At 32.5% G+C, this 26,071-nt stretch overlaps 1 protein-coding gene across 1 annotated transcript; it reads right to left on the minus strand.

Annotated features, from left to right (window-relative positions):
* Positions 1-1,674: 1,674 nt before the first annotated feature.
* On the minus strand, positions 1,675-23,253 carry LOC107449049 (cytochrome P450 2F2). Its single transcript, XM_016064451.3, has 8 exons — positions 22,777-23,253; positions 21,475-21,599; positions 19,911-20,020; positions 16,561-16,859; positions 13,516-13,634; positions 8,390-8,645; positions 3,207-3,394; positions 1,675-2,428 (listed from the first exon to the last, which is right to left on the minus strand). Exons 1-8 carry the CDS (start codon positions 22,998-23,000, stop codon positions 2,250-2,252), a joined length of 1,500 nt encoding a protein of 499 aa, XP_015919937.1. The 5' UTR covers positions 23,001-23,253; the 3' UTR covers positions 1,675-2,249.
* Positions 23,254-26,071: the final 2,818 nt, after the last annotated feature.

The raw sequence follows: 26,071 nt of genomic DNA on the forward strand, positions 1-26,071 counted from the left end.
GTTGAAAAAATTTCGAATTGTAAGGTACGCAATTATTTAAATCATTTTAAAATATGCAAAATTACATCTTTTTAGCATATAATTTTAACTACGGATTTGCCCGAAATGGATTTGCACAAGGAAAATCCATTTCGGGCAAATCCGTGACTTAAATTATCTACTAATAAAATTTTTCTTTGTTAATTTATATAATTTTTCCATGTGCAAATCAGTGGCTAAAATTATTTACCAAAAATATTTCTTTGTTAATTAATATAATTTTTCCATGTGCAAATTCATTTCAGGCAAATCCGTAGCTAAAAATACGTGCAAAACAGGCAATTCATGTTTCTCTTTTCTATTTTATATTTTTTTCTTAAATAAATATTTATTTTCTAAAATTATTTATGGTCAACTTCTTTAAATTATCCAGTATAATATTATCTTGCTCACATCCATTTTCGGGCCCATCCTTGGTAACTAACAAATCAAACGCAGTTCAGCAATGCAGTAAGAACGGCACTTTAAAACAAAACTCCTCTAGTTTCGCTCAAGTTTCGCTTTTGTTTTCATATTTTGCAATCTGGCAATCTTGTTACGAAAATACTTTAAATCATTCTTGAAAAATTTCCCGTTCATGTAAGTACATTTGAATTCACTACTCGCTTTATAGATTGTGTTTTATGCTTTATTCTCTTTTTTCTCTTTATTTTATTTTATTTTCTGTGTTTACGTGTTATTTTTACTCATTGTGTTCTATTTTATTTGTTGTAATTTTTGTAAAAAATTTTTTGAGTGCTCCTCACACTATTGTATTGATATATTTTGCTTTCGCTATATTGATACAATATCAGAAAGCACTCTTTTTTGCTGATATAATCGTGTGGGCTGATGAAAAGATTATATCTTTTATTTTCCGGATTTTTAAAAAAAAATTTTTATCCTTTTTTTCCCAGTTGTTTGTTATTTTTTTTTTATTATTATTTTTCTATTCCCCCCTTTTTTCATATGTCTGTAATTTTCCTTTGTTTTATCTTCATTTTGAACTTATCTAATGAGTTCTGTTTACTTGCAGCTTATGCGCAATAAATGAAACTTATTGTTTNGTTCGGAGGTATATATATATGTTCGCTTCTTCAAACTTGGAGGTGCTTTGTGAAAAACTACCACAACAATGATAAATAATTTTATATGGAATAACGCATCAACAATTAAATCATATTAGGACAGGTTTAAATTTTAAGCATGCTTTATTCAATCAGAGTGTGCCCTAATGACCATCCCTAAAACATATTTTTGAAAATGTTGTAAAAAATAAATTCAAATAAGTACAAGCGGTCAAAAAACCTCGAAGTCTCAATGATACATGGTCGCAAAGTAATATTTAACTTAGAAATTTTTTTATAAAAATCAATCTAATTCTTATTGAGGATTAAAAATATCAAAGTCAGTGTCCTATAACAACTTTCACTTCCTCTCTTCTTCGTTTGATAATCTAATCGGATACGAAGTTTTTAATCTTAACTTTTTTAAGAGCTTCACGTTTTCATGTTTTGTTACTACTTCTCCTTTTACTTAGTTTAAATATTAATTTGAGATCCCTAGTGAGTATAATATTTTTTTATTTTAAATATGCTGATGATTAAATGACACCCTGTTCTGTACTGTTATGTATTAGACATAAAATCACATAACCAGATTAATAAAACATTTAATATTCATAACATTTTACATAATCGTCTATTCGTAAATAACATTTTACATAGTCGTGCTATTTATTGTAATTAGCATATTACTTGTATGCAACAAATGAGATTTATATACATGTCACTTAAGAAAAACAATACCAAATGAACTGGTTAAAAATTTGAAAATGGACTGTAAAGGAATCTTCTATATTGAAAACGCACACAAGCATGGGAAAGAATGATGGATGAACGAAGAATATGATTTAGGCAGTACCAAAATAGTTTTTTCTGTTTTCGTTTTTAAAAAGTAACAACAATTTTGAGTGTTGCTCTGTAAGTGACTGGAGATAAAATATGAAATAGAAATAAATTTTGATGTTTCTAACAAAACTGATGAAAGACCTTCGGTTTTATTCTTTTGAGGAAAAATAAAGCAGAGAATTTTTAATTGATGAAGATAATTTTTATTTTATAACACTACCTAATTTGATCAAAAAATTCTTTAATTTTTTTCAAAGGTATGAAAAAATTCTCGTTAGTTTAGAAATGCTGAAAAAAAAGGGGAAATTGGTTTGTACAAAATTAATTTTTGCTCAAAAATCGAATCTTATAATCCTCTGGTCTAAGCGAAATTGCTAGACGGGAATTAAAGCTAGGCTTATAACCGTCAGGGAAAGAAATGTCAAATTTTTGCAAAATGGTTACAAGATACAAGAAAATCTCCATATAAGCCATGGCTTCTCCGGGGCAAACTCTTTTACCTGAAAATATAAAACAAACCGATGTTATAAATGTAAAAATTTCATGAAATTTTAAGATTCAGCATGAGTTGAAAATATAGTTACAACTAATACCATATAATTCCGAATCTCAGCTAACTGGTATATATCATAAATGATTTTCACACCCGCATTCCTTATGGCATTTTTTTACCACGACAGCCAGGTGTGCAGAACGTTTATCGTGCCTGACTGCGAAGACAATGGCTGCTGGTTCGAATCCCGCTCAGAACATGGCTATTTCTCTCTATGTGTTGTCCTCTGTTGGGTGTGATGTGTCAATGTGGCTCACCCAATTAATAGGTACCTGTGACAGTGTGGCGTGGGTAATGTTGCTCGTCTCCGTGAACTTGGTAGCAAGGTGCTCACCAGGCAGCTCAAAGTGAGCAACACTTCTGGCACCTTCCATGCGGAAGAACGATAAGTTCGGTGCCTTCCGTTAAAAAAAAAATTACCAAGCCAGATAAGACGTTTTTCAACATAAAATGATAAACTGCCACTATTGATCATTCTTGTGAGGTTTTCGTGTCTATTTGACATTACTATTACTTTTGTGCAATGAAAACAAATTTCGATCGTAAGTTGCGATGAACAATACAACGATCGATAAGCATCGATCGTTAGAAGCAAATCTGTCTCGTGATTGACCAACACAATCTCGATTATGACTTGTTTTTGCTTTTATGTGTTTATAACGTACCTCTCCGAACGCCTGCAGCTATGAATTTTTAATTTCAGAAAGTTGAATCCATTAACTTACCAAGAGAAAATGCCATGAAATGAGGAGGCTTGATAACAGATTTTCCATCTTTTGACAAAAATCTTTCTGGTTTAAAAGTGTCTGGATCGTCCCAATATTTTGGATCATGATGAACTGCCCAGAAGTTAGCCAGCACTGCTGTATTACGTGGTATGAAAAAGTCTCGAATCTTAGTGTCCACTGTGGTGCTGGAAATGAATTTGAGAAGTTTAAAATTTTGGTTTTCCATGACATATTAGTTTTCGTAAACATATGAATTATAAGTATGCAGTAGAAATAAAACTCATTTTAATACATATTAAACTCTGTTTTTCAATTTCAGTTTTTCCATTAATGATGAACAAAGCAAAATGAGCAAAGTTATAAACTCTATAATGAATACTACGCAAAGATTTCATTGCACAATTGAGAATAAAAATTTGTACTTTTTTCTTAAATCTCCGATTCATAAAAATTACCTACCTTTTTTTAGAAATCTCTGCCCTTACACTTAAGGTTTTTTTGTGTTTGCTCTAATTTTCGAACTTAAAGTCATTCCGATGGCATGGAATCACCATGTACTACAGATAATTTCGTCTTCAAACATTCTCATCTGTGATGCATATGACCAGATGGTTCACCTTTCCATCTAGTAGACGTGATGCAGTTGCGGCCATCCGCTTATATACAGGCCACGATGGTCTTTCTGCTCACTTATACCGCATAGGCCTTTCCACCACGCCTTTTTGTCCACTTTGTAAATCTGGAGAGAAATTGGACAGGAACCACCTGCTTCTATGTGGGGCCCTTCATGGACACACTGGGTCCTCAAGATATTGGGAAGCAAGAGAACTTTTAGGGCAATGACTTCGGTTTTCTTTCTTTGTTATCCTACGTACACATTTGTATTCGTTATTTATTTCATCTTTCTATTTGTACCTTTTTGTCTTGCCATTGGAAATAAAAAAAAAAAAAACCTTTACATCTAGTTTATTTTGCACCAAATGATTCAGTGACCAAATTTTTGCTCCAAAATTTTTACTGAAGAACTACGCGATAAAAATATTTTTAACCATTTTTCCTGATGCAAAAGTGAATAGAAGCAGTTTTGAAAGTCAGATCAACGTTAATATTGCATTGATGTATTCTATCTTGCATGTGTTTGAAAAGATATTTAAAAAAAAACTGGGATGTATTCAAATTAATAGGAGGTAAATGGTGCAATAAAGACTGCTAATTTTATCGTAATGAAGCAATGTGCAATGGATTTGATGATTGAAGTTAATAGGCGGTAAATGGTGTAATAAAGATTGTGTGATAGTATGCTTGAGACTGCTGAGTGCAATTAGTGATGATGCAATTTTCAATGGATTTGAAGTAAATATAAATTGCGAATAACAAGTGTCTACTCAAAAATTGAAAATTTGGAACTTATGTAGGGTAAACCAACCCGTGAAGGAACACTACCCAGTGAAGGAACATTTCATATACACTGGTGTGGCAAACTTAATCAACAAGGGGTTTTTCAGCCGCAGATCTCCAACAAAGTATAAGATAGCCATGAAATTGCAGTATAATATGCACGTAATTCAGTAGAAAGATTATTTGTATGCAAATTTTTGAAATAAAACGTCGTAGGTGATGTAAGTGTACGTAAACCTTGTGAATCGGCTCACGCAGGTCAAAGCTGTGATAAAAGGATGAAGAGCACCGTAGTTAAAGACATTCGCTGCAAGTGCAAGTGATTATTTTGTGAAACATGTCTTCAGGAAATCATTTAGACGACTTTACTCGAGGAAGAATGATTGGGAAGCTTGAGGAGGGGCGTAGTGTGACCAGTGTCGCCGAAGAGTTCGGGATCAACAAAAGTGTTGTTTCTCGTGCTTGGAATGCCTTTAAAACTACTGGTACAGCTGTTCGGAAGGTTGGTGGTGGCTGTCCAAGGAAAACAACACCAAGAGATGACCGTTACATTGTCCTCCAGGCGAAAAGAAACCGTTTTCAACGTCAGCCGTCAGCAGAAACCGTCAGCGAGCGCCATATCTCAGCAACTGTGCACAGCCACAGGACGACAAGCATCAAGATTTACAGTGGCCAGACGCCTCCACAAAGGTGACTTATTTGCTAGTCGTCCTGAACGCAGCATCCCTTTGAAAGTTAGCCATCGGCGGCACCGTTTAGAGTGGTGCAGAGAACACGAAACCTGGGCACCTCATCAATGGAGTCGCGTCCTCTTCACAGATGAGAGTCGTTTTAGTGCTACAAACGATTCTCAACGTCAGTTGATCTGGAGAGAGGTTGGAGCTCGATTTCATCCCAATAACATTGCGGAAAGAGATCGTTACGGTGGAGTTGTCGTCTGGGATGGCATTATGTTGAACTTGCGGACTGAGCTTCAGATCTTCGACGGAGGTTCTGTAACTGGAGACCGCTACTGCAATGAGGTAATCCTACCCCATGTGCGTCTGTTCCGAGGTGCCATTGGACCAGACTTCATTTTTATGGATGGCAATGCCCGGCCACACCGTACTGCTAATGTTCAAGAGCTACTGGAAAGTGAAGATATCACACGAGTGGATTGGTCAGCTTACTCTTCAGATCTAAATGCCATAGAGCATGTGTGGGATGCATTAGGGAGACGTCTTGCGACACGACAGTATCCTCCTGGTAACACCCATCAGCTGAAAGATGCGTTAAAGGAGGAATGGAGACGTTTACCCCCAAGAACTCTTGGATAATCTGGTGCTTAGCATAGAGAGACGATGCCAAGCAACAATTACAGTAAGGGGAGGGCATATCCCATACTAGGGAACATCTGCCAGTTGTACTTGCGCTTCTTCAGGCAATCATGTGTAACGCCACTATATGTCAAATAAAGCCTTTTCTTGTTCATACCCTACTTTAAGCTTTATATTCATTTCTGCGCCATTATTCTTTTACCATCACTTAAGTGCAAAATAATGTACATCATATTCAAATTTCATGTCAATCGGATGATTTCTTGTAGAGTTATGACAAAAAACGCATTTGTTGCCTAAGTTTTGCACACCAGTGTATATTGATTAAAAATAAGAATTTGAAAGTTTTTCTTTAGATTGATTGGTAACAGTAGCTTACTGCCAAACAATAGGAAGTCATCTAGCAATATTTTGGATTACCTGGACTTCTCTGGAAATTTTTTTAAATTTGTTATTATCTCTGCAACACCTTGTTTCTTTTCAAAAATTATAAGGTGAGTGTCTGTATTTATATGTTTGAAGTGGAATTAATTGAATGTAATAGTTTTATTTTTCTCACTGTGAAAATAAGAATTCAAAATAGTTATTGAAGTTACGTTTTATTTTTTAAGCATCATAGCATAATCAAGTACTGAGATAAGGGGTTGCTTATTCAATGGATCACCAAACGATGAAAACCCAGTGAAGGAACGTGTGTTCCTTTATTGAGTTTTTTCTAAGTTAATGAAAATGAAAGAAAAACTTTAATTTTCTTGTACCTTTAGTGATGTTTTGCATCAAAAGTATGTTAAAAATACAAAAAACAACTTCTAACCAGTGAAGGAACAGGCATGATAACTTACTGGGCATAGATTTCCCAGTGAAGGAACAGTATGTGTTAATATGTTGACACTTTACTTTTCAATTCATGATTACAAAAAAAAGTTTACACTTTCCAAGTATTTGTATGTTATAATTTCAAGAATCGGCTTGTTTTTAGACATTCATAAAGAGCATTAAATTCATAAAGAGCATTAAAAAATAGCCAAAATTAAATGTTCCTTTACTGGGAAATTTTGTGTTCCTTCCCTGGTAAGAGCTGTTCCTTCACTTGGTCTTCTTACTACTTGTTATTTGAACCTCCAAAACTTTAAAACAATATTATGTAAGTTCTCTACAATTTTTTTACATAATTTGCAATTAGTAGCAAATATGTTGACACTGTCATTTAACTAAAATTACGAATTTTGAAATTAATATGATTTTTTAAAGGGTAAGCGAAGCTTAAGTGTTCCTTCACTGGTTAGTTTACCCTAATCGTGTTTAAAAATACATCTGAATGCCCTAGCAGTCATCAATTATTGAAAAATCTTTATCAATTTCTTTCTTTAAATAATAACCAAATTATCAACCACCTTTCATAAATAAAAGCTATACATAAAATATATTTACATAATCACGTTGACTACTTCACAAAATATAAGAGGGCAAGTCTTTTAATCTTATTATTAGATTATTTATATTTAGATGTTTTGACCTTATTAGAAATGGGTGTGTCTTTTTCCAGGAATGTTACTAAGAAATTAGAATACTTATTTTTTTCTCAAAAAATATTCTATTACTTCTTTTGTTTTACTTCATCTTTTTTTACGTTGCTTAACAGAAAAAAAATAAATAAATTTTTATATGCTTTTTGAATGAATGATTCTTTCTTATACATTGAATGCTAAACTCAAGTCCACTTTCCCAGCACTTTTTTGACTAAATAGTTTACGCAATTTTTAAGCAAAATGCCATATCAGAGTGCTCCGTAAGCGACTATATTATTTTCATTTTGGGACATCTAATGTGTATATTTTTAACGTCACTTTAATTTAAAAATATGTGTACTAAGTGTGATTATTATAGAATATCCTACATGTATGAAGTTGACATGACAAATGACATGACAAGTGAAACATTTGGAGTTAAATTATTTTTTCTTCCTTTTCATTCAATTCATACAATTTATGCAAAAATATGCAAAATTTTTCCTCCCTAAATTTTTTATTTTAGTAAACACAAATATTAAAGCTGTGTACTTTGATAGTATCTCTTGATAAAATCAAATAAAAAATACGAGGTGAATCCAATACAACAGTTACAAACTTAGAAGTAGAGCATATCAATAAGGTTAAAGAAATAAACAGCAATCCATGTCCTGAAAATTTCATTCTTTCCCATCTAGAACTGGCTGCTCGTGCGCATTCGAAATATACTACTTTATTCATTCAAATTATCTTAGCTTTATGATAATTTTACATTTTCTAGCAATTATCGTAAAAAATTGTTTTCAAATACATTTTGATGTAAGTGTTTTTATATAATGATTTGGCGAATAACTTGTCACGTTCGCCAAGTTGGTCAGAAAACATTAAACTGCAATAAAACTGCTGTTTCCGGTTAGATATGGACATGAAAACTAACTTTCAAAATACAGATACTTACTAATGTAAAAGATTTAGTGGTACTATCGTTACAAAGCGCAAGACTTCTAAGATGGTTGCATACGTGAATGGCATTGATTTCTGATCTAATAATTCTGCCATCCTATCAGGTCCAATGACATCCATGATTTCTTTCTGCACCTTTTTCTGAAGTTGTGGATAAGCTGCCATGATGTAGACGCACCACAAAACAGAAGTAAACACTGTTTCGCTTCCAGCTCCAAACAAATCAGAAGCACTATCAGCTAACGTATTTTCTGGTGAAATAAATTACAGATAGTTAATGTTAAATAATTAAAAATGCACTTAAGTACATAACCGAAAAGAGAATTACTTATATTTGAAAATAAAAGAAAATGTACATTGAAAATTGCATTTGCATTTAAAATTGTTTCAAAAGATACAATTATAAACAATTATAAAATTACATTAATTAAAAAAAGGTACAGTTATAAAATTACATTAAAATGTACACCGAAGAGCCATTACATTATGACCACCCTCCATCTATTACAATGGGCTCGCCCAGGAACAATGTTTTCATGGGGCACATTAGGACCCATAATCCTCATAAAACAATCCCGGACGTCTGTAAGCTACTTGAACATAGTTGCAGACCAGGTTCACCCATTCATCGCAGCAGTTTTTCCTTCGGGGGATGGTGTTTACCAACAGGATAATGCACCATGTCATAAGGATCGAATCGTCGATGAACATTCCAGTGACTTTCAAGTCATGTCTTGGCCCCCAAATTTACCTGACCTTAATCCAATAGAGCATTTGTGGTCCTACTCGGAAAGCCGAATTCGTGCTGCCACGTTACCTCCTCGCAATGTAAGGGAATTGTAGGACCAGTTGGTGAGCGCTTGGTGCTAGCAGTTTTGAGGGCTAAAGGTGGTCATACATGTTATTAGCAGGGTGGTCATAATGTAATGGCTCTTCGGTGCATATTTAGTGTACAATGCACCAAAACACATACCATTCTGAACAGCTTCTGATCTAATGAACCCTGATCTAACGAACCAGGACTCAATATTAATGGTTTGAAGGAGAGTAAACTCTATGCTAATTTATTTGTGCCTACGAAATTTTAAATTATAAAATTTCTCACAAAAACGTATGTTCTCTAAACAAACATAACTTTTTGATGGATTTTCGATTCCATACCCTTAAAAAAAGGGGGGTATCAGTAATCTGAGATATATGGTCCCAATAGTTTAATCAGAAGAACTGTTTAAAGTACACCCCTTAATCCTAATTTCAATTTTTGAATATTTCGATGTGCTTTGACATCTTTTTAAGCGAATTTCTGCAGACAATTGCAGATCAATTTATCTCAAAATAATTCCCTACCAAAAATATTATATTTATTATTTTATTTAATAAATAGTAAAACAAATTTAATTGTAAGGTATGCAACATTTTACATCATTTTAAAGAATTTAATTTCATGTGTCAAAATATGAAACTGATTCCTGATAAACCTAATTTAAAAAAAGTCGTATTTTACACATCGTAAGAAATTTCTTGATCTCAATTTCAAAATTTGAAACTGAAACGTAATCACAAGAAATCTGATGGTGCCCATGGTGTTTTTAAGTATTCAATATTGAAGCATTCAATTATTGAATATTTAAAAATAATACACCTCATGTATCATTTAATATTCATTTTTTTCAATTATTTATTCGAAATTCGTGAATTTCTCATTTTATATTTCTAAGTTTACTTCAGTGAATTTTTTTTTCAAAAATATTTTATGCAACTCAAGTTTGAGACATTATACTTCACTTTGGCCTGAAAATAGTCACTCGCGACGTGGTGACTCAAGAAAAAAGAAGTAGCGACCTAAATTATCTAAACAACGGATCACTTTTTTCCAGCTATTTTTATATAAATCGTGTAATAATAAAAGTAGATCAATGCCGAAAGAGACTCTGGAAAACAATGTTTTCACTGAAAAGTCTAACGTCTCCATTCAATATTTTGAATCCATCAATTTCAGAATCCATCAACTTGTGTTGGAAAGATTATTGTGAAAGGGGAATTCCTTAACAATTCATATATTTCAAAGGTGTAATGCCAACATTTAATGCATCTTACCTCCCCAAATATTTTTATATAAAGTTCTTTAAAGTAAGTAAATTTAACTGAATTTTGTTATGAATTTGAACTTTTTCTTTGTTGGGATTAATTATATATATATATATATATATAATCCCAACCAAAAAAAAGTTTGCATCAAATGGCTATTAAATTAAAATAACCTACTGATATCAGTCACCGACTTTTTAAGTTTGAGGAACAAATGGTCATTAAGGNATTATATAAATATATATATATATAATCCCAACCAAAAAAAAGTTTGCATCAAATGGCTATTAAATTAAAATAACCTACTGATATCAGTCACCGACTTTTTAAGTTTGAGGAACAAATGGTCATTAAGGCATTACAGTCTACGTCCACTGGCTACTAAATGAAAATTTAAACCTTCAGGTCTACGTCTCATTAAACTATTTCTTAAAAGACTGATATATTTCTGTTCTACTGGCTATTTATGATGTAGCACTGTTCAATGATGTTATTGTTGTTGTTTCGAATGACACTGGAACAAGCCGAGCTCCCCAGCCTTTGACCTTTTTGCGAGTTAAGTGAGGAAGCTACGCCTTTCGTTTGACAAGAGACCACTTTCATGATGAAAGTATATCTCAGTTCAAAACCCCACGTAAAGATGGCAGCACCATCTTTACTCAGGGTTCTGATCTCTACTTCCTGAATTTAAACAGAGATAAGAAGGAGAAGGACATTTTCTCCAGAACCCTGTACCCATGCCACTGCTCAACAACAAGCCACAGGACCTCCGATTCCACAGATTTTACGAGCACGTATATCGCATGTACTCAGTGAGTCTTAGCGGACTAGAGGACCGAACCCGGCCCCTCTGGACCGGAATCCGATTCTATAACGTCACTTAATTGAATTGTTTGTTTCGTCATTGTTGATGAACAGTTAATCTTAGAGGGGTGTTAAGTATTGGTGTATTTTCAAGTTGAATTACGAAGACAATGGATCAACTATGTCAACTGTCGAGTCAAACCTGTTTTCATCTGAAACTTAGTGATGCTCTTCGCTTTTGTGAGTGCTAAATGTTTTCATAATATTCCATTTCATAATTTTTTAGACATATACACAAAACTCTTGATTTCACTTATAGCATCTGTAAATGTTCAAATCCAGCGCTACGAGCTTATTAAATACTTTTAATACATTACCTGCAAGTTTACGGTGATACTTAGTCTCCAACTGATTTATTTTTTATTAGTTCGTTATATCAATACGTTCGTTATAACAATAACAGAATAAAAGAACTATATCAACTACTAATTGCTGAAAAATCAACTTTTACTAAAATATCTAAAAAGCATTTTTTTCTTTTTTTACGTATGATATGAAAATTATAGGATTAGCATTATTATTAATGTGCTTGAATATCAATTGAATTACCTGAGAGCCATCTTTTTCATTATTCCTATGAATTACTAACTGGAGACAATCACAAAAAAAAAGAACAAAAGGGAAGAAAGTTCCAGAAGGCTCTGACCCACGAAGGGCTGCCATGCTAACATAAGAAGTATAAGAAGAAATTTGAAATTTTTGGAGCATTTAGAAATGTTTCTAGTTATGCCATTTTAGTCTTTTTATTTTGTTCGGATAGTAAAAAAATACGAAATTAGCTTGCTTGAATTTAAACTTAATTATATGAAAGGCTAATTTTCAATTTGCAGAAATGGTAAGAAACATTGAGGATTAATATTTTTGCGCACTAATGTTAAGCTGCTAACGTGCTCGAATTTCAACTGAATTAAAAATTTCAACTTAATTTCAACTGAAATTCTTTTTATTTTGCACTGATGATAAAAATTTTACGGGATAAATATTTCAATGCATTATTGATATTCATCAACATACTACTATGCTCACATTTTTATTCATAGATGATGAAAAAAAATATAGCAGTAAAGTTTTTACACAATATTGTTAAATAAAAAGTTTTCTGATAAGCGCGTGAAGAAAATAGGAATGGCAAAAACCAAATGGATAATTTTTGGTTTAAAATCCTACACAAATGAAGTAAAAAACTTTTTATTTTCTATAATTTATTTTTCAAAGCTCATGATTACTATTTTATGCGAAAAAAAATCATGCACTTTTGTGTAATTATTTAGTCACTAAGAAATTTATAAAAACAGAAACTAAAATTTAAAATAGCAGCTTTCGATGCCTTCACAGCTTAATAACATTTCAAAAGTCAAAATAAATTCAAAGATGAACAAAAATATTGCTATATAAAACAATCATTAGACCTGTCTTAACTTATTGATCATAATCTTTAATTAAATCACGAGCAATCTAACTAAATTACGAGTCTTGATGTTTTTGAGAAAAAATCCTTGAGAAAAAATTTCGGTACTATAAATGTTGGATGACTCATGGAGACAACGACATAATTTTGACCTGTAAACGCTATCAAGGAAACAAATCAACAAATACATCGAAGCAACTCGCTTAAATCTAACGAGTCATATCTGTCGAATAGACCCTTTTTTCTTGACATTTATGATCTTCAATTACAAATTAATGGGAACTAGAGTTAGAGGTAGGCCTAAGATCAGATGGCTTGACTATGAAAAAGATTTGAAAATCCTAAGGATTACTAACTAGAGAACAATCACAAAGAAAAGAGAATGGAGGAAGGTTCAAGGAAAGGCTCTGGCTCACAAAAAACTGTCATGCAAACAGAAAAAGTAGAAATTTAAAATTTTTGGAACATTTAGAAAATTTTCTAGTTATGCCATTGCCAAGATACTGCAGCTAGATGTAGAATGGTATCAAAGGTTTGTTTACTCAAAAATGATTTTCAATAAGAATCTTTTGGTATTTTGCCATTCAAGATATTGCAGCTAGATGTAGAATGGTATCAAAGGTTTGTTTATTCAAAAAATGATTTTCAATAAGAATCTTTTGGTATCTTATAATTCAAGATACTGCAGCTAGATGTAGAATGGTATCAAAGGTTTGTTTACTCAAAAAATGATTTTCAGTAAGAATCTTTTGGTATCTTACCATTAAAAGTTGTTTTTGGATCTTTCTGTATTCGGGACTCCATCTCTATTAAGTATCTATCAACATAATCTCGTATGTTTTGGGGCTCAAGGGTTTGCTTATGTTCTTTTATCAATTTGCTGTTAAGAAATAAAAAAAAAACTATATCATGCACTGAATTTTAATATACTCACAGATTTAAGTGATACTAATTATGATATAAGTACAGAAATATTTTACTGTGAGTAATACGTTTACATACATAAAATGTGTATTTTTCCCACATAATTTTAAAATATATATAGGGAAATTTTTTATGTTGTTCACAGTAAAATACAACTATAAATTTAAGTGTTCAAAAATAAATTACTGCTGAAAATTGAAATGTAAAAATAATAAGTATAATATCTTAAAATTTAAATTTAAGAAATAACTGCATAAGCATAAATGCAGATTTTTTTCTTATTTTAATCATACGTGCGCCCTGCAAAAAAATTCAGTTTTCTTGTTCTGTTTTTTTACATATTTTCTTTGCATATTTTTGACTCTTTAAAGCTGTTCACAGCTTTAAAGAGTCAAAAATATGCGAAGAACACGTGGCACAGCATCCAAGGTTTCGTGGTCAAAATTAGTATTTCGACAAAATTTGTATTGAAGGGTTTTTATGTGCAGGTAAATTGAATTCATAGTTAAAATTCTGAAATATACTAAAAATACCTCCCCCCCCCAAAAAAAAAAGAACAAAATGACGGCTGAAATATGGCGAGCAAATGTAAAAAAATAATATAGTACGTTTAAATAATTAAATATAGCAATTAAAATATAATAATTTTCGTAATTTTATATTAAAAATTATATTTCCTAATAAGAAAATTATATTTCCTAATAAGAAAATTATATTTCCTAAGTAATATTACAAAATAACACGAAAACATGAAGAAAAAAACATAATTTTTGTTTTTTGGTATATTTAGTCCACCTTTGCAATACGGGCAAAATGGGGCAGGTTTTTTCGAAAGAAGAAACATCAAAGAAGACAACAAAAAAAAAGTTTAGCTAATTATCTTGTGGAACTGTTTAGAACTAATTTTCGAAAGTCATTCAAACATTGTAAAATGTCAAATGCATACCTGCCAACTTTTAATCCCTTCCATTATGATTTTTGACAGTGGTATTAAAGTGGAATTAAAATTTCAATTTTAAGCAAAAAGAAATACGTTGCATTTGAAAAAGCTTAAGCTGACAACCATGATAGTAGCACATATTTATCTATATGTTTAATTTTTTTAAGAGTAGTGGTGATCAAAATCATTTAAAAATTAAATTTATAAAAGAAAAAAATAGTATATATTTACTATCACTTTAAATATAAAAATAAAATTTTACGCCAAATGCGTAAAAGTTGGCAGGTTTGCAAATGATAAGATATAAACTATAAGTTTGTCAAGAGTATTAACTAATCCAACAGATTGAAAAATTGTACTATAATTTAACACTAATTACTCTGATAAAAATGTAACAGTAAAGTGAAATTCCTATATATATTTCTGAAATAAAAATTTAAAAGCTACATTTAAAACAATTTTTTTAACGTATTTTTCATTAAATTATACTCTTGTCGATTCAAAAAGTAAATTTTAATGTTTGGAATGATTATTATATATAATATTATGATATATAATGTTTGGAATGATTTGGGATATATTAAAACTGCCTACACACATGATCATAGTCTTCTGACCCACAGGGCATGGGGTGCCCTAGGTTTGAATTCCGGCATAAACTGGCGAATTATACTCTTGGCTCTCACTGGCCACAATGATGACGTAGTTATTTCATAGAGTATTTTTGTTGTTGTTAAAATTACAGTATTCATCAGCTTAAAAACAGGCACCGCTTTTAAATTACAGTTTTTTTCTGTAAAGTTCAATGCTGGCATACAAGACAGTTTTTTACTTCAAATTAAAATGATTTTTATTCCAGAGTTCATAAAAACGAAACTTTCCCAATTCTTTTTAAAACATTTGCTTGTTAAATAAATATTTAAAATGTAAAGTTTTAATTAAGGTAAAATTGTCCTCTATTCAAAATAACAAAGTAAAATTATGGATATTAGAGCAGATAATTTTTTTCTAAATTAATTACTTGTTCGTGTGATTAGTTTTTTTATCCTAAAATCCACCTTGTATAATAATAGTAGAACAATTATAATTGATATTTAATTAAAAATCATAAAATATTGCGATGTTGTACTTTTTTCATCTTTTGTCGTATCTTGTATTTTTTGTCGTATTTTTTGCATGGTGTCAACGCTGTGACTTGAACACCCGTTCCAACGGCCATGACATTGACAGATTAGTTTTCTCGGCTATAATATGTACCCAACTGAAAGGAACTCAGAGGTGGGCCTACTTGACGCGATAAAACTCTGGTTGCTTAATCGTATTAAATTGTTGACGTATGCCTGTTTAGGCAGAGGGGGATGCGATTGTTCTTGTTTTCTAGTGGCGCCATCTATGGCCAAGAATTCGAATTCTGCCACACCATACGTCTTACCCGTTTATAGGGCTAACGCATTCATACATCCATTCATTCATTCATCCACACATCGTAATTTTGACCTGAATCAGAGAACGATCGATCCCCAGATGTATTGATTTGTTATGGGAACATGGAGAACTTTTGCGACTCAACAGACTTAACGTGCATCAGTCACTTTACTACACGGAGAGTCTTCGGCCGGCGGGGTTTGAGCCCACGATCTCTCGGACATGGGCCCAGCGCCCAACCGACCAGACTATCCCGGGGACTGGTCGGTTGGCGCTTTTACCGTTTATTAACTGCTTCCACCGTATCAGGTGGAAGCAGTTAATAAACGGTTTTTCTCACAGTTAACAGTTTGATAACCATCTTATTTTAGGATATTTGACTGTTGTAGTTGAATATAGTGGAATAAAAAGTGTCATTATACCACTTTTTCATTGACAATTCTAGCAGCTTTGAAAGTTAGTATGTAAAAATATTTCATGTCAAGTAACATTTTAATTATAGTGAAATGAAACTCACTGGAAAAGATTTTGACTGCCTTCAAACGCTTTAACAGCAGCTGTATACTTTGGTCCTTTGACGAACGGTAAATATCTCAACCATGGGAAGAGTTGCAATAAACCGACTTGTCCTATGTACTGATTAATAGTCTCTGCGTTTTCATTCAGTAAAACTCTATCTGGGTGATCGAAATCGTGCCGTACACCAAAGACCAAGGCCATAATGTTGTTGGACATGCTGGGAGCTAAAGGGCTTTTAAGATCCATAGGTTTTCCACCGTGCGATTTTAAGACGTCTATCACAGCACAGATTTCATCCTGAAAGAAAGGTAGAAGACAAAATTTATGACGTTCAACATTAAATATAAAATAAAGCAGAATTTAAGCATTTTATTAAGAATAAAAATTCCGTCCCCTGTTCGCTCAACTCGCTGACCCACTTAGTGACCTCACATTCATCATTGTTTTTTTAAATTCGATACCTTTCAAAAGAAAGAAGAAGAAAAAAGATGAATTTATGTATAAAATATATAATTATGATAAATTTATAATTATATATTTTATATATAAATTCATCTTTTTTCGTTTGTGGCTGGGTGGCGCAGTTGGTTTGTCGTCGACGTTCGACCCCGGCCCAGACACCGGATTTTCGGGATGCAGAAAATTCTCAGCGGCCACGTCGTGTGATTATGCGGCATTTAAAAGATCCCTGGAGTGCCTTATTGGCTCTTGGCATTTCCGGCAAAATTAAATTCCTAGCGCACTTTTGCATCCAAATAGAGTCTCGGTGCTGCCATCTAGTGTGGCAGAAACTAGACGTCCAAATTAAAATGACCAACGGAATCTCACCCATTGTGGTGGTCCTGAAAGAGTGGATACCACCTCTGGAGAACGCACTAGGTCTGCTCATCGGCAAGACCGATTGTGCAGCTCATTGGAAATAAAATAATACTACTAATAATAATAATAAATTTATGTAGGAACATTTTATATAATGTGTTTTGTCGTAACGAAACTAAGGGATTTGAATGAAAAGTCATAAACTGAAGCCATCTTCATCTTTTATGGATCCATTTTCTTAAATATATTTTTTATTACTTTTAACATTAAATGAAGCCTATATAAATGAAATGTTGATCTTAAAAAAGACAAATTCTTTGAGAACAACAATCATTATAAATAATCATTATTTAAAACAAGAAAAAATGAAAAAAAAATCACAAAAAAACGCACTTAAAATTGAAAAACGTGAAAAAAAAAACTCACATTGAGTTTATAATTAAAAATTGTCTTTTCAACATGCAAAATTTTAACTCTGCAGTTGCATTTTAGCGGGCATTGTATTGGATCAGCCAACTTCAAGTTTAACAGTTGATACTTCAAATTTAACAGTTGATACTTTTCGAACTAATTACCGAATCTTAATTTTTTTTATTCAATCGAATTCTTTGTACATTTTACACCAAGACATCGTAACTTCAAATTTCTGAGTTATAAAGTTTTTGCAAAAATTCAAAACAAAATTTAACATAGTTCAAAATAAAATGTAACATAGAATAAGAAATGAGGAAGAATTCGCAAAAAATCTATTGAAATTGTAATAACTTTCAAACAAATTAGAATTTTGAAAAAAAATCTCGTTTAAATTCAAACAAACATAGCCCTTTCAGCTTATCAAATTTCAGCTCTGTAGTTTTATTCCTGCGGCGTGTAAAGTGGTTTACACAGCATTTCTTCTTACACGTTTAACAGTCAATAATCCTCGAACTGAGTTAAAATAGCAAATAAATAACATTTTAGTTTTTTTCTTCATCTCATTGTACTCTGCGAACAATTTTCTACTTACCATCGCAATTTCAAGTTTCTATGCTTCGTAATTTTTGCGCAGCAAAACAAAATGCAATATTAAGGTGAACACTCAAAACGGCGGCGGCAGTGATCTTGCGATATAGAGAGAAATTTTTACTCTTAATTAAGAGTAAAAATTTAAATAATTGAAATAGTGATAAAACTCATGATAAATATAATATGAAACAGAATACTTTAACAATAAAGAATCTTCTCAACAGAATTCATAAAAAGTTTTGAAAGCTAGTTTATGTAAGGAGATTTGGGAAATATAATGATAAACCACATTCTTAAATTTTTCAAAAGAGAGATTTTTACGAAAGTTTCTGGTAAAAAAAGAAAAAAAAATAACTATTTTCATGTAAACAATAAGATAATTCTAAATATGTATTGTTTTTTTTCTTTTGTGGATATCCTGGAAACCTTTAAAGAACTTATCAAGAAACAATACTAAATGGCAGTTGGAATCAAAATTATCACATTTGGAAAAAGTTCAATTATCAGTATAATACATCAAACTTTTCTTTTGCATTGATCATTCATGAATTTAATTATACATTTACCTCCTGGAAAACTCATTCAGCTTAGTGGTAATTTTTTTAAAGAATAATAGGCAATAAAAACAGTGAACATTAATGCATGCAGGTTTGTTGCTTTATTTGATGATGTTTTTATGATCCCACAAAAAATTTACAGGTATTACAAACTTAGATGTTCAAAACTATAAAGCGAAGAACTTACCAAAATGACCAGGATAGCCTGGTAGGTAGGGCGTTGAGCCCATGTGAAAAAGGTCATGAAATTGCTCCCTGCCAGCCGAAGACTCTCCGTTTAGTAAATGTTACTGGTAAATCTGCCGAGTCACAAAATCATTCCCATTACAAAGCAATTTGCTTTGGATGAACTTAATTAGAGAATGATCATACTGTGGTTCAGGTTAAAATTATGATCTGTTGATGAATGAATATATGTATGAATGGGTCCACCCTATAAACGGGCTGTGACGTGTGTGTGTGACTGAAGTCGTATTCTGGGGCTATAGATGGCACCCCTGAATAACAAGAAACGCATCCTCTGCCTTAATTTCGCTTGGTTTTACTAAGCAAGCTTGCTGTCATTGACAAGTCTCATTAAAAACAACAACTTAGCAAAATAAAAATTGTTTTTGAAAGAAACATATAACAATGCAGCACAAAAACTTTTTTTTGCATGCTGCAAGCTTACTCTGTGAATAAGGATTGTTCATAAAATACGTTCCTTTGAGAAACATAAAACTCAACCTCTTCCCACTATGTTGACATTTTGTTACAGTTCTACCCCGATAAATGGTGATGAAAATAGAGAGATTTTGCAATGCCGTTTCACAACTCTTCAAAAATATGTGTTTTGAACTAACCTCCACCTCTTCAAAACTGAGCTTGCTCAGTTACTTTGAAACTTAAACGTAAAAAAAGGTGAAACGGTAATTCTAAATCTCTCAGCTTTGGATAAAGTACTATAACAATTTATTTACATACGTACTTTGACATGTTCTTCTATTTTAGATTTCCCCAATCCCAGATCTTTCATGGACTGCACAACAAACTTGCGCTGCTCCTGCCATACATGAACAGGACTTGTGAAGAATGGGCCTAAATTTCACACAAAATTAGTTATAAATATTGCAGTGCGTTTGTATTCAAGGTGTGGCTATTATTTACCAAAACTGCACTAATTACTACTGAAAATATTCTTTGCAAGGCTGGTCTAGATCCGTAACTTAACTGTTACGGGTAAAGTTTAGTCTTGCTCTTACAAACCCATTTAACAAATATTGATTCTCCAGATCACTTTTCTCCAGATCACTCCAGATACTGCACTTTTGTACTCGACAGTTAAAAAGTATTAAGAACAACTTTTGAAGTCCTCCTTCAGATTTCTCTACAATTCTGTCATTCTTAATGTTGTGGGGGCGGAGTTAACGACTATGCCAACCTTTATCTATCAAAAGGTACCTCGTGATTGAATCAAGTTAGCATGTGAATTGATATACCAGTGAATTGATGTTTCAATTTCGTAGTGGTAGTTAAACCATAATACTCTCCCACCAGAATTTTGTCTGGGATAGAATTCGATGAACAAATACCACTAGTTGCTGCACTTGTGAAAAACCGGGAGAGCTAGAATTAAGATCCCCGGGCTTTTGAGTGCTGAATGTGAGAGGTGTATTAACTTCACAGTCGTAGTCGCTCCTGTATTGCTATTAGCAGTCGAGTGTATACAGGCAGTCGTTGTGTTTAATCGAGATGAGACTGAGTAGCAACAGTGTGAGAAGGTTGATTATGTCGCAGTCACAGGTAGCAAGTCAACTGTTCAATGTGGATCATCCGACGAAGTAGGCGTTACCAGATTGAAGTGGGCGTTACTGTATGTTCAAATCATGTCCGGGTCACCAATGTGGGGGCGGAGTTATCGACAATGTCAACCTTTATCTACCAAAAGGTACCTCGTGGTTGAATCAAGTTAGCAAGTCTTATATACCAGTGAATTGATGTTGAATTTTCATAGTGGTAGTTACGCCACAATGTCTTCGACCTCTTTAAACCTCGTATTTTTAGAATATTTACTATTTTTTACGAAAAAAAGTGTTTCCAAGAGATTTATCTGAACTGTATGGTGAACGATTCCTCTCCCATCCCACAAATTCACTAAATCAGAAAAATTTAACAATAACTGCGAGGTTATTGACAAATTTGCAAATTTTTTAAAAGAGATTTAAAAATATTTGATTAAAGTCATAAGAAAAAAAAAATTTTTATTAAATTTAATTAAAAAATTATAAACTCAAAATTAAAAAAATTTTCCGAACCAGGTGTTAAAAGCTGTGTTTGATCATTTTTTCTCCAAGTACAAACATTGCACCAGGAGAAAGTTATTTCAAAAAAATTTCAATGGGTATAAAATTTAATTATATTTTCAGGAGTCCCCCGATCAATCTGTTCAGAATCAATTCTATGAACTAATAACCACACCCTGTAATTTATAATAATATAAAACAAATATGAAAGTATTAATTCATGAGCATATTTCATGAACTAATACTTACTTTCTTTCTTGAATAATGTAAATACACCATATGGCGGTCGACTTAAAAACTCAGGCTTTAGCAAGGCTTCTTTAATAGCTTCAGAACTGTTCAATATAATCCATCTCCTGTATCCTAGATTAATACTGAAATAAAAATTGGAGTATCCAAATGAATATAGGGTTTACTTTGTATGAATAAAATATAAACAACGTAAATAAAGTACAAATAATAGCGAAAGAGCGGACATACTATAGTTTCCATTTTATAAACAAGGACCTTTTTTAGAATCGAAGCACTTTCTTTCTTTCTTTCTTTAATGGCGGGCACTTGGGGTTTGTCCCATTGACCACAAAAATGCCAGAACTGCTACTCTCTAATCGTTACCCAGTGGGCACCTGTAGCGAAGCCACGGCGGTGGAGCAGCGTCGCCCACGTCACATAACCACAAACCCGTTTACAGGGCGGGTCACATTCACACATTCACACCAAGAGGAGAGGAAAGGACATAGAACACACAGAGAGAAAAAAACATCCATGCCCTGAGCAGGATTCAAACCCGCGACCAATGGCTCCGCAGTCAAACACGCTAACCACTCGATCACCTGGTCGGCAGAATCAAAACACAGAATGTACAATATTTTGCTTAATTCGGGTTGTTTAGCTTTGTTCATAAATTGGCAAGTTATTTATAAGTTTAACTTGAGGAGTCAGTGGGGCATATAAATACTAAAACTGACCATTCTCAATGTATCTTTTCTCAGCATCTAAACAAAATATTGCTTCAGTTTCTTTTTCCAAAGAATACTTATACTACATCTTTACACTGTGATAAGTGCTAATACATATCTTTGGCAGAAAATGTTTTAAAAAAAAGTTATGAGCTGAGAACTTTTAATTTTTTCAAAACTTTCATCAAAAATCATTCATATCTCAAAAGCATGAATTTTTTTTGTCGTATGCCAGTTTAGACAGTGGGGGTACGATTGTTCCTGTTTTTCAGTGGCGCCATCTATGGCCAGGAACTCGACTTCTGCCACGCCATTCACACAACCACAACCCGTTTATAGGCCGGGTCACATTAACACAAAAAGGAGAAAAGACATAGAGCACATAAAGAGAGAAGGAAACATCCATGCCTTGCCCGGGATTCGAACCCAGGACCTTTCTGATGCAAGAAGAGAGTTCCTTGCCCCCTACGCAGGCCGTTCGGTAAGGCATGAAATATAAAATTTAAATAAAATAATTTTAGTGGTATTTAAGAATGGAGATTGAACAAGAATTTAAGTAATCAAAAACAAATTAATAAACCATCTTACTAACCTGAATATGTCCCCATACTTCTTACTCAGTTCAATAAACTTTAAATAAGGCTTCTTTGTCATAAATGGTGCATACCCGAGTATAGGTAACCCATATGGCCCTGGAGGAAGTTTTCTTCCCAGCCTTTTAATTACAGACGTTATGAAATATACGACGACAAGAACGATAACACCAACTAAAATTTCATTCTTCACTAAACTTCCAGCAAAAATCTGGTTTAACATCGTGAAATTAAATTACCATCAATAATTACATTAAAAATTAAATTATGACTGAATCTATATATGTGCTAGACATACGGTTATTTATTTCTTTTAAAACAAAACAAAGCACAAAATTTGGAGTTATCTGAATGACACTGAAAATAAAGTTATCTCTTAGATTAAATATTTTCTTTTTTCATTTGGGAAATCACTGTGAGCTACTTTTATCAAATTTGTTTTGAAAAATGCTTGTTCACTTATCAAATGCGCACTCATCTTTTAACTTTGAAGCATTGTCTTTTTTAACTATATAAATCTAGAGTAATCACGAACTGCTTTTTCAATTGAAGGACAGATTCATAATCCTTTCAAAACATATCAGTGAATTATTTTTTTCAATTTCAGCTTAAAATTCGCGCGTAATAAAGTAGACATGGTCTTAAATTCGAGTGAAAGAAAATAGACATGGCTTAAAATGTATGTGTAAAAACTTATACATAGCTTAAATGCGTGTGTAAAAAAAGTAGACAGATTAAAATGCAAATGTAAGAAAATATATTTAGCCCAAAATGTGTGTATAAGAAAATAGACATAGCACGAAATGATTCAAGTAGGAAATGGACAAAGCATGGAGTGAGAGCGTAAGAAAATGTTTATAGTTCAAAATTGGAGTGTAGGAAAATACACCGAAGAGCCATTCCATTATGACCACCCTCCATCTATAACAATGGGCGCGCTCAGGTTTTCATGGTTTCTCATCCAGGAACGATGTTTTCATGGGGCACATTAGGACCCATAATCCTCATAGAACTATCCCTGACGTCTGTAAGCTACTTGAACATAGTTGCAGACCAGATTCACCCATTCATGGCAACAGTTTTTCCTGCGGGGGATTATGTTTGTCAACAGGATAATGCACCATGTCATAAGGGTCGAATCGTGGAGGAACATTCCAGTGACTTTCAAGTCATGTCTTGGCCCCAAATTCACCTGACCTTAATCCAATAGAGCATTTGTTATCCTACTTGGAAAACCAAATTCGTGTTGCCACGCTACCCCCTCGCAATGTGAGGTAATTGCAGGACCAGTTGGTGAGAGCTTGGTACCAGATACCTCAGACTACCTATCAGCACCCTGTGGAATCAATGCCACGGAGGATGCTAGCAGTTTTAAGGGCTAAAGGTGGTCATACATGTTATTAGCAGGGTGGTCATAATGTAATGGCTCTTCGGTGTATATATAGCTAAAAATGCATATGTAAGAAAATAAATACAGGTTAAATTGAATGTTTAAGAAATTAGAAATAGCTCAAAATCTGATGCATTTATAGATAAATAGATACAACTCAAAATTCGCGTGTGCAAAATAAACATAGCTTACAATGCATGTTTGTACTTTTTTAACACCTTTTATTTTTTACATTAATGTTTTTCACACAACATACAACCAACTTATTTTGTTTCTACATTTTAAGAAAAACATTCATTAATTTTCACTGGTTTGACAATTTTAGACATTTCTTTCCAAGTATTATCCATTCTAAAAATAGCACTTAAGGATACGAGAGATAAAGTTTCTTAATTGATCAGAGAAACAATCAAAAAGCTGTTTTATGCACAAAATAGATAAAATTGAAATCGCATTGTCTTACTAAAGAAACTTTTTTATCGTTTAAAAGATAAATTTGTCTTCATGCAGTTTTATTTTTTAGCGATAATCAAATACGTAGCTACAAAGTCCGGTCTACCGGGTCATCGCCATTTTTCAAGAGGGAAGGTCATTTAGAAAAGTGTCCAGTATTAGGTTTTTAACAATCAGCTCAAATGCTTATCGGAAGTTAAAAAAACGTGTTAATTACTAAATCTGCCTAATTTTACTTAGCAATGTTGCAATAATCCTTGTCCTCTGTCGGCTCTTTGAAAAGAAAATCAAAGCTAGAATTAATTTGAGCTTATTCTTCTTGTTTTAAGTATTTTTAAAAAGCTTTCATTTGACTCAACTTATTGCATTAATCTCTCTCACTGTGATCTCATTCTGTTAAACCCTAGCACTGTAGGTCCATTGAATATGGCTTAAAATGAATCAGGCTAATTTAATAAAATATTTAATTTATCTAATTATTTTTAAGATAAGTGGGCTAATTATAAGAAGCACAAAAAATACCAAGCTGATTAAAACATACTGTCTGTACTTTATTATCCCGTTGACCGAATTCACCAAATCTAAATATAAATTTGAAAATGATTCATATTTAATTATCTCAATTTTTACATGCAATAAGTATTCTTTTTATTTTTTAAATTTCTTTATAATCTACCATGTTAAAATAAATTTGAAAAACACCAAAATGACTTTGACACGATGTTGGCAAAAATGGTCAACGGGATAATAAACAAGTACTTTGGTGACTTTCCCAATCAGCCTGGTAGATTGCAAAAAGAAGGTTGCTATTTGGAAAGGCTTGATTTTTAAATTATCTGATAAAATATATAAATTCGTTATAGATTCTTACTGAAAAACTTTTTACGGTGCATTTTATATAGTCTTACTTACTTTACATCTGTTTAGTTACTAAGTCTTCTGTGAATATGTTTCTGCGTTTTTACAAAATATTTTCCATTTTCAATTCACTCTAATTTTACATGAGATTACCGACAGCTGGATTCTCACATAAAAACATTACAAATTTTAATTTATCACGTTTTCCATACTTTACTTCCATACTGTTACTTAGTCTGTAGCGAATATGGCTATTTAATTTTACAAAATTTTTCCGTTTTTACTTCTCTCATATTTTACCATAGTCACAAGAAAAAAAATTTGATAAATGATTTCTAATATATCCTCACGTTAAAAAACTTTAAAGTGTAATTTACATATTTTTACTCATTTTCCTTCCGTAAAGTTATTCAGTGTTCTGTGAATATGTTTCTCTATTTTTACGAAGCATTTTTCGTACTTAATTTGCTCTAAATTTACATAAAACTCCAGACAACTGATTTCGAGTGGATTCTCAAATATAACTTTTTACAGTGTAATTTACTAAGTTTTACTTGCTTTCATCCATAAAATTCAGTAACCATGCTATTCTA

Source organism: Parasteatoda tepidariorum, chromosome 6 (assembly GCF_043381705.1).
Source record: "Parasteatoda tepidariorum isolate YZ-2023 chromosome 6, CAS_Ptep_4.0, whole genome shotgun sequence".
In the NCBI taxonomy this organism is placed as follows: domain Eukaryota; kingdom Metazoa; phylum Arthropoda; class Arachnida; order Araneae; family Theridiidae; genus Parasteatoda; species Parasteatoda tepidariorum.

Excerpts from the sequence above, each read along its gene's own strand:
- LOC107449049 (XM_016064451.3), bottom strand. The coding sequence starts at position 23,000 with ATGTTAAACCAGATTTTTGCTGGAAGTTTAGTGAAGAATGAAATTTTA. Across the intron at positions 20,021-21,474 it reads TACATTATTCAAGAAAGAAA|GCCCATTCTTCACAAGTCCT; the intron begins GTAAGTATTAGT and ends TGTGAAATTTAG. Across the intron at positions 13,635-16,560 it reads GGCAGTCAAAATCTTTTCCA|CAAATTGATAAAAGAACATA; the intron begins GTGAGTTTCATT and ends ATTTCTTAACAG.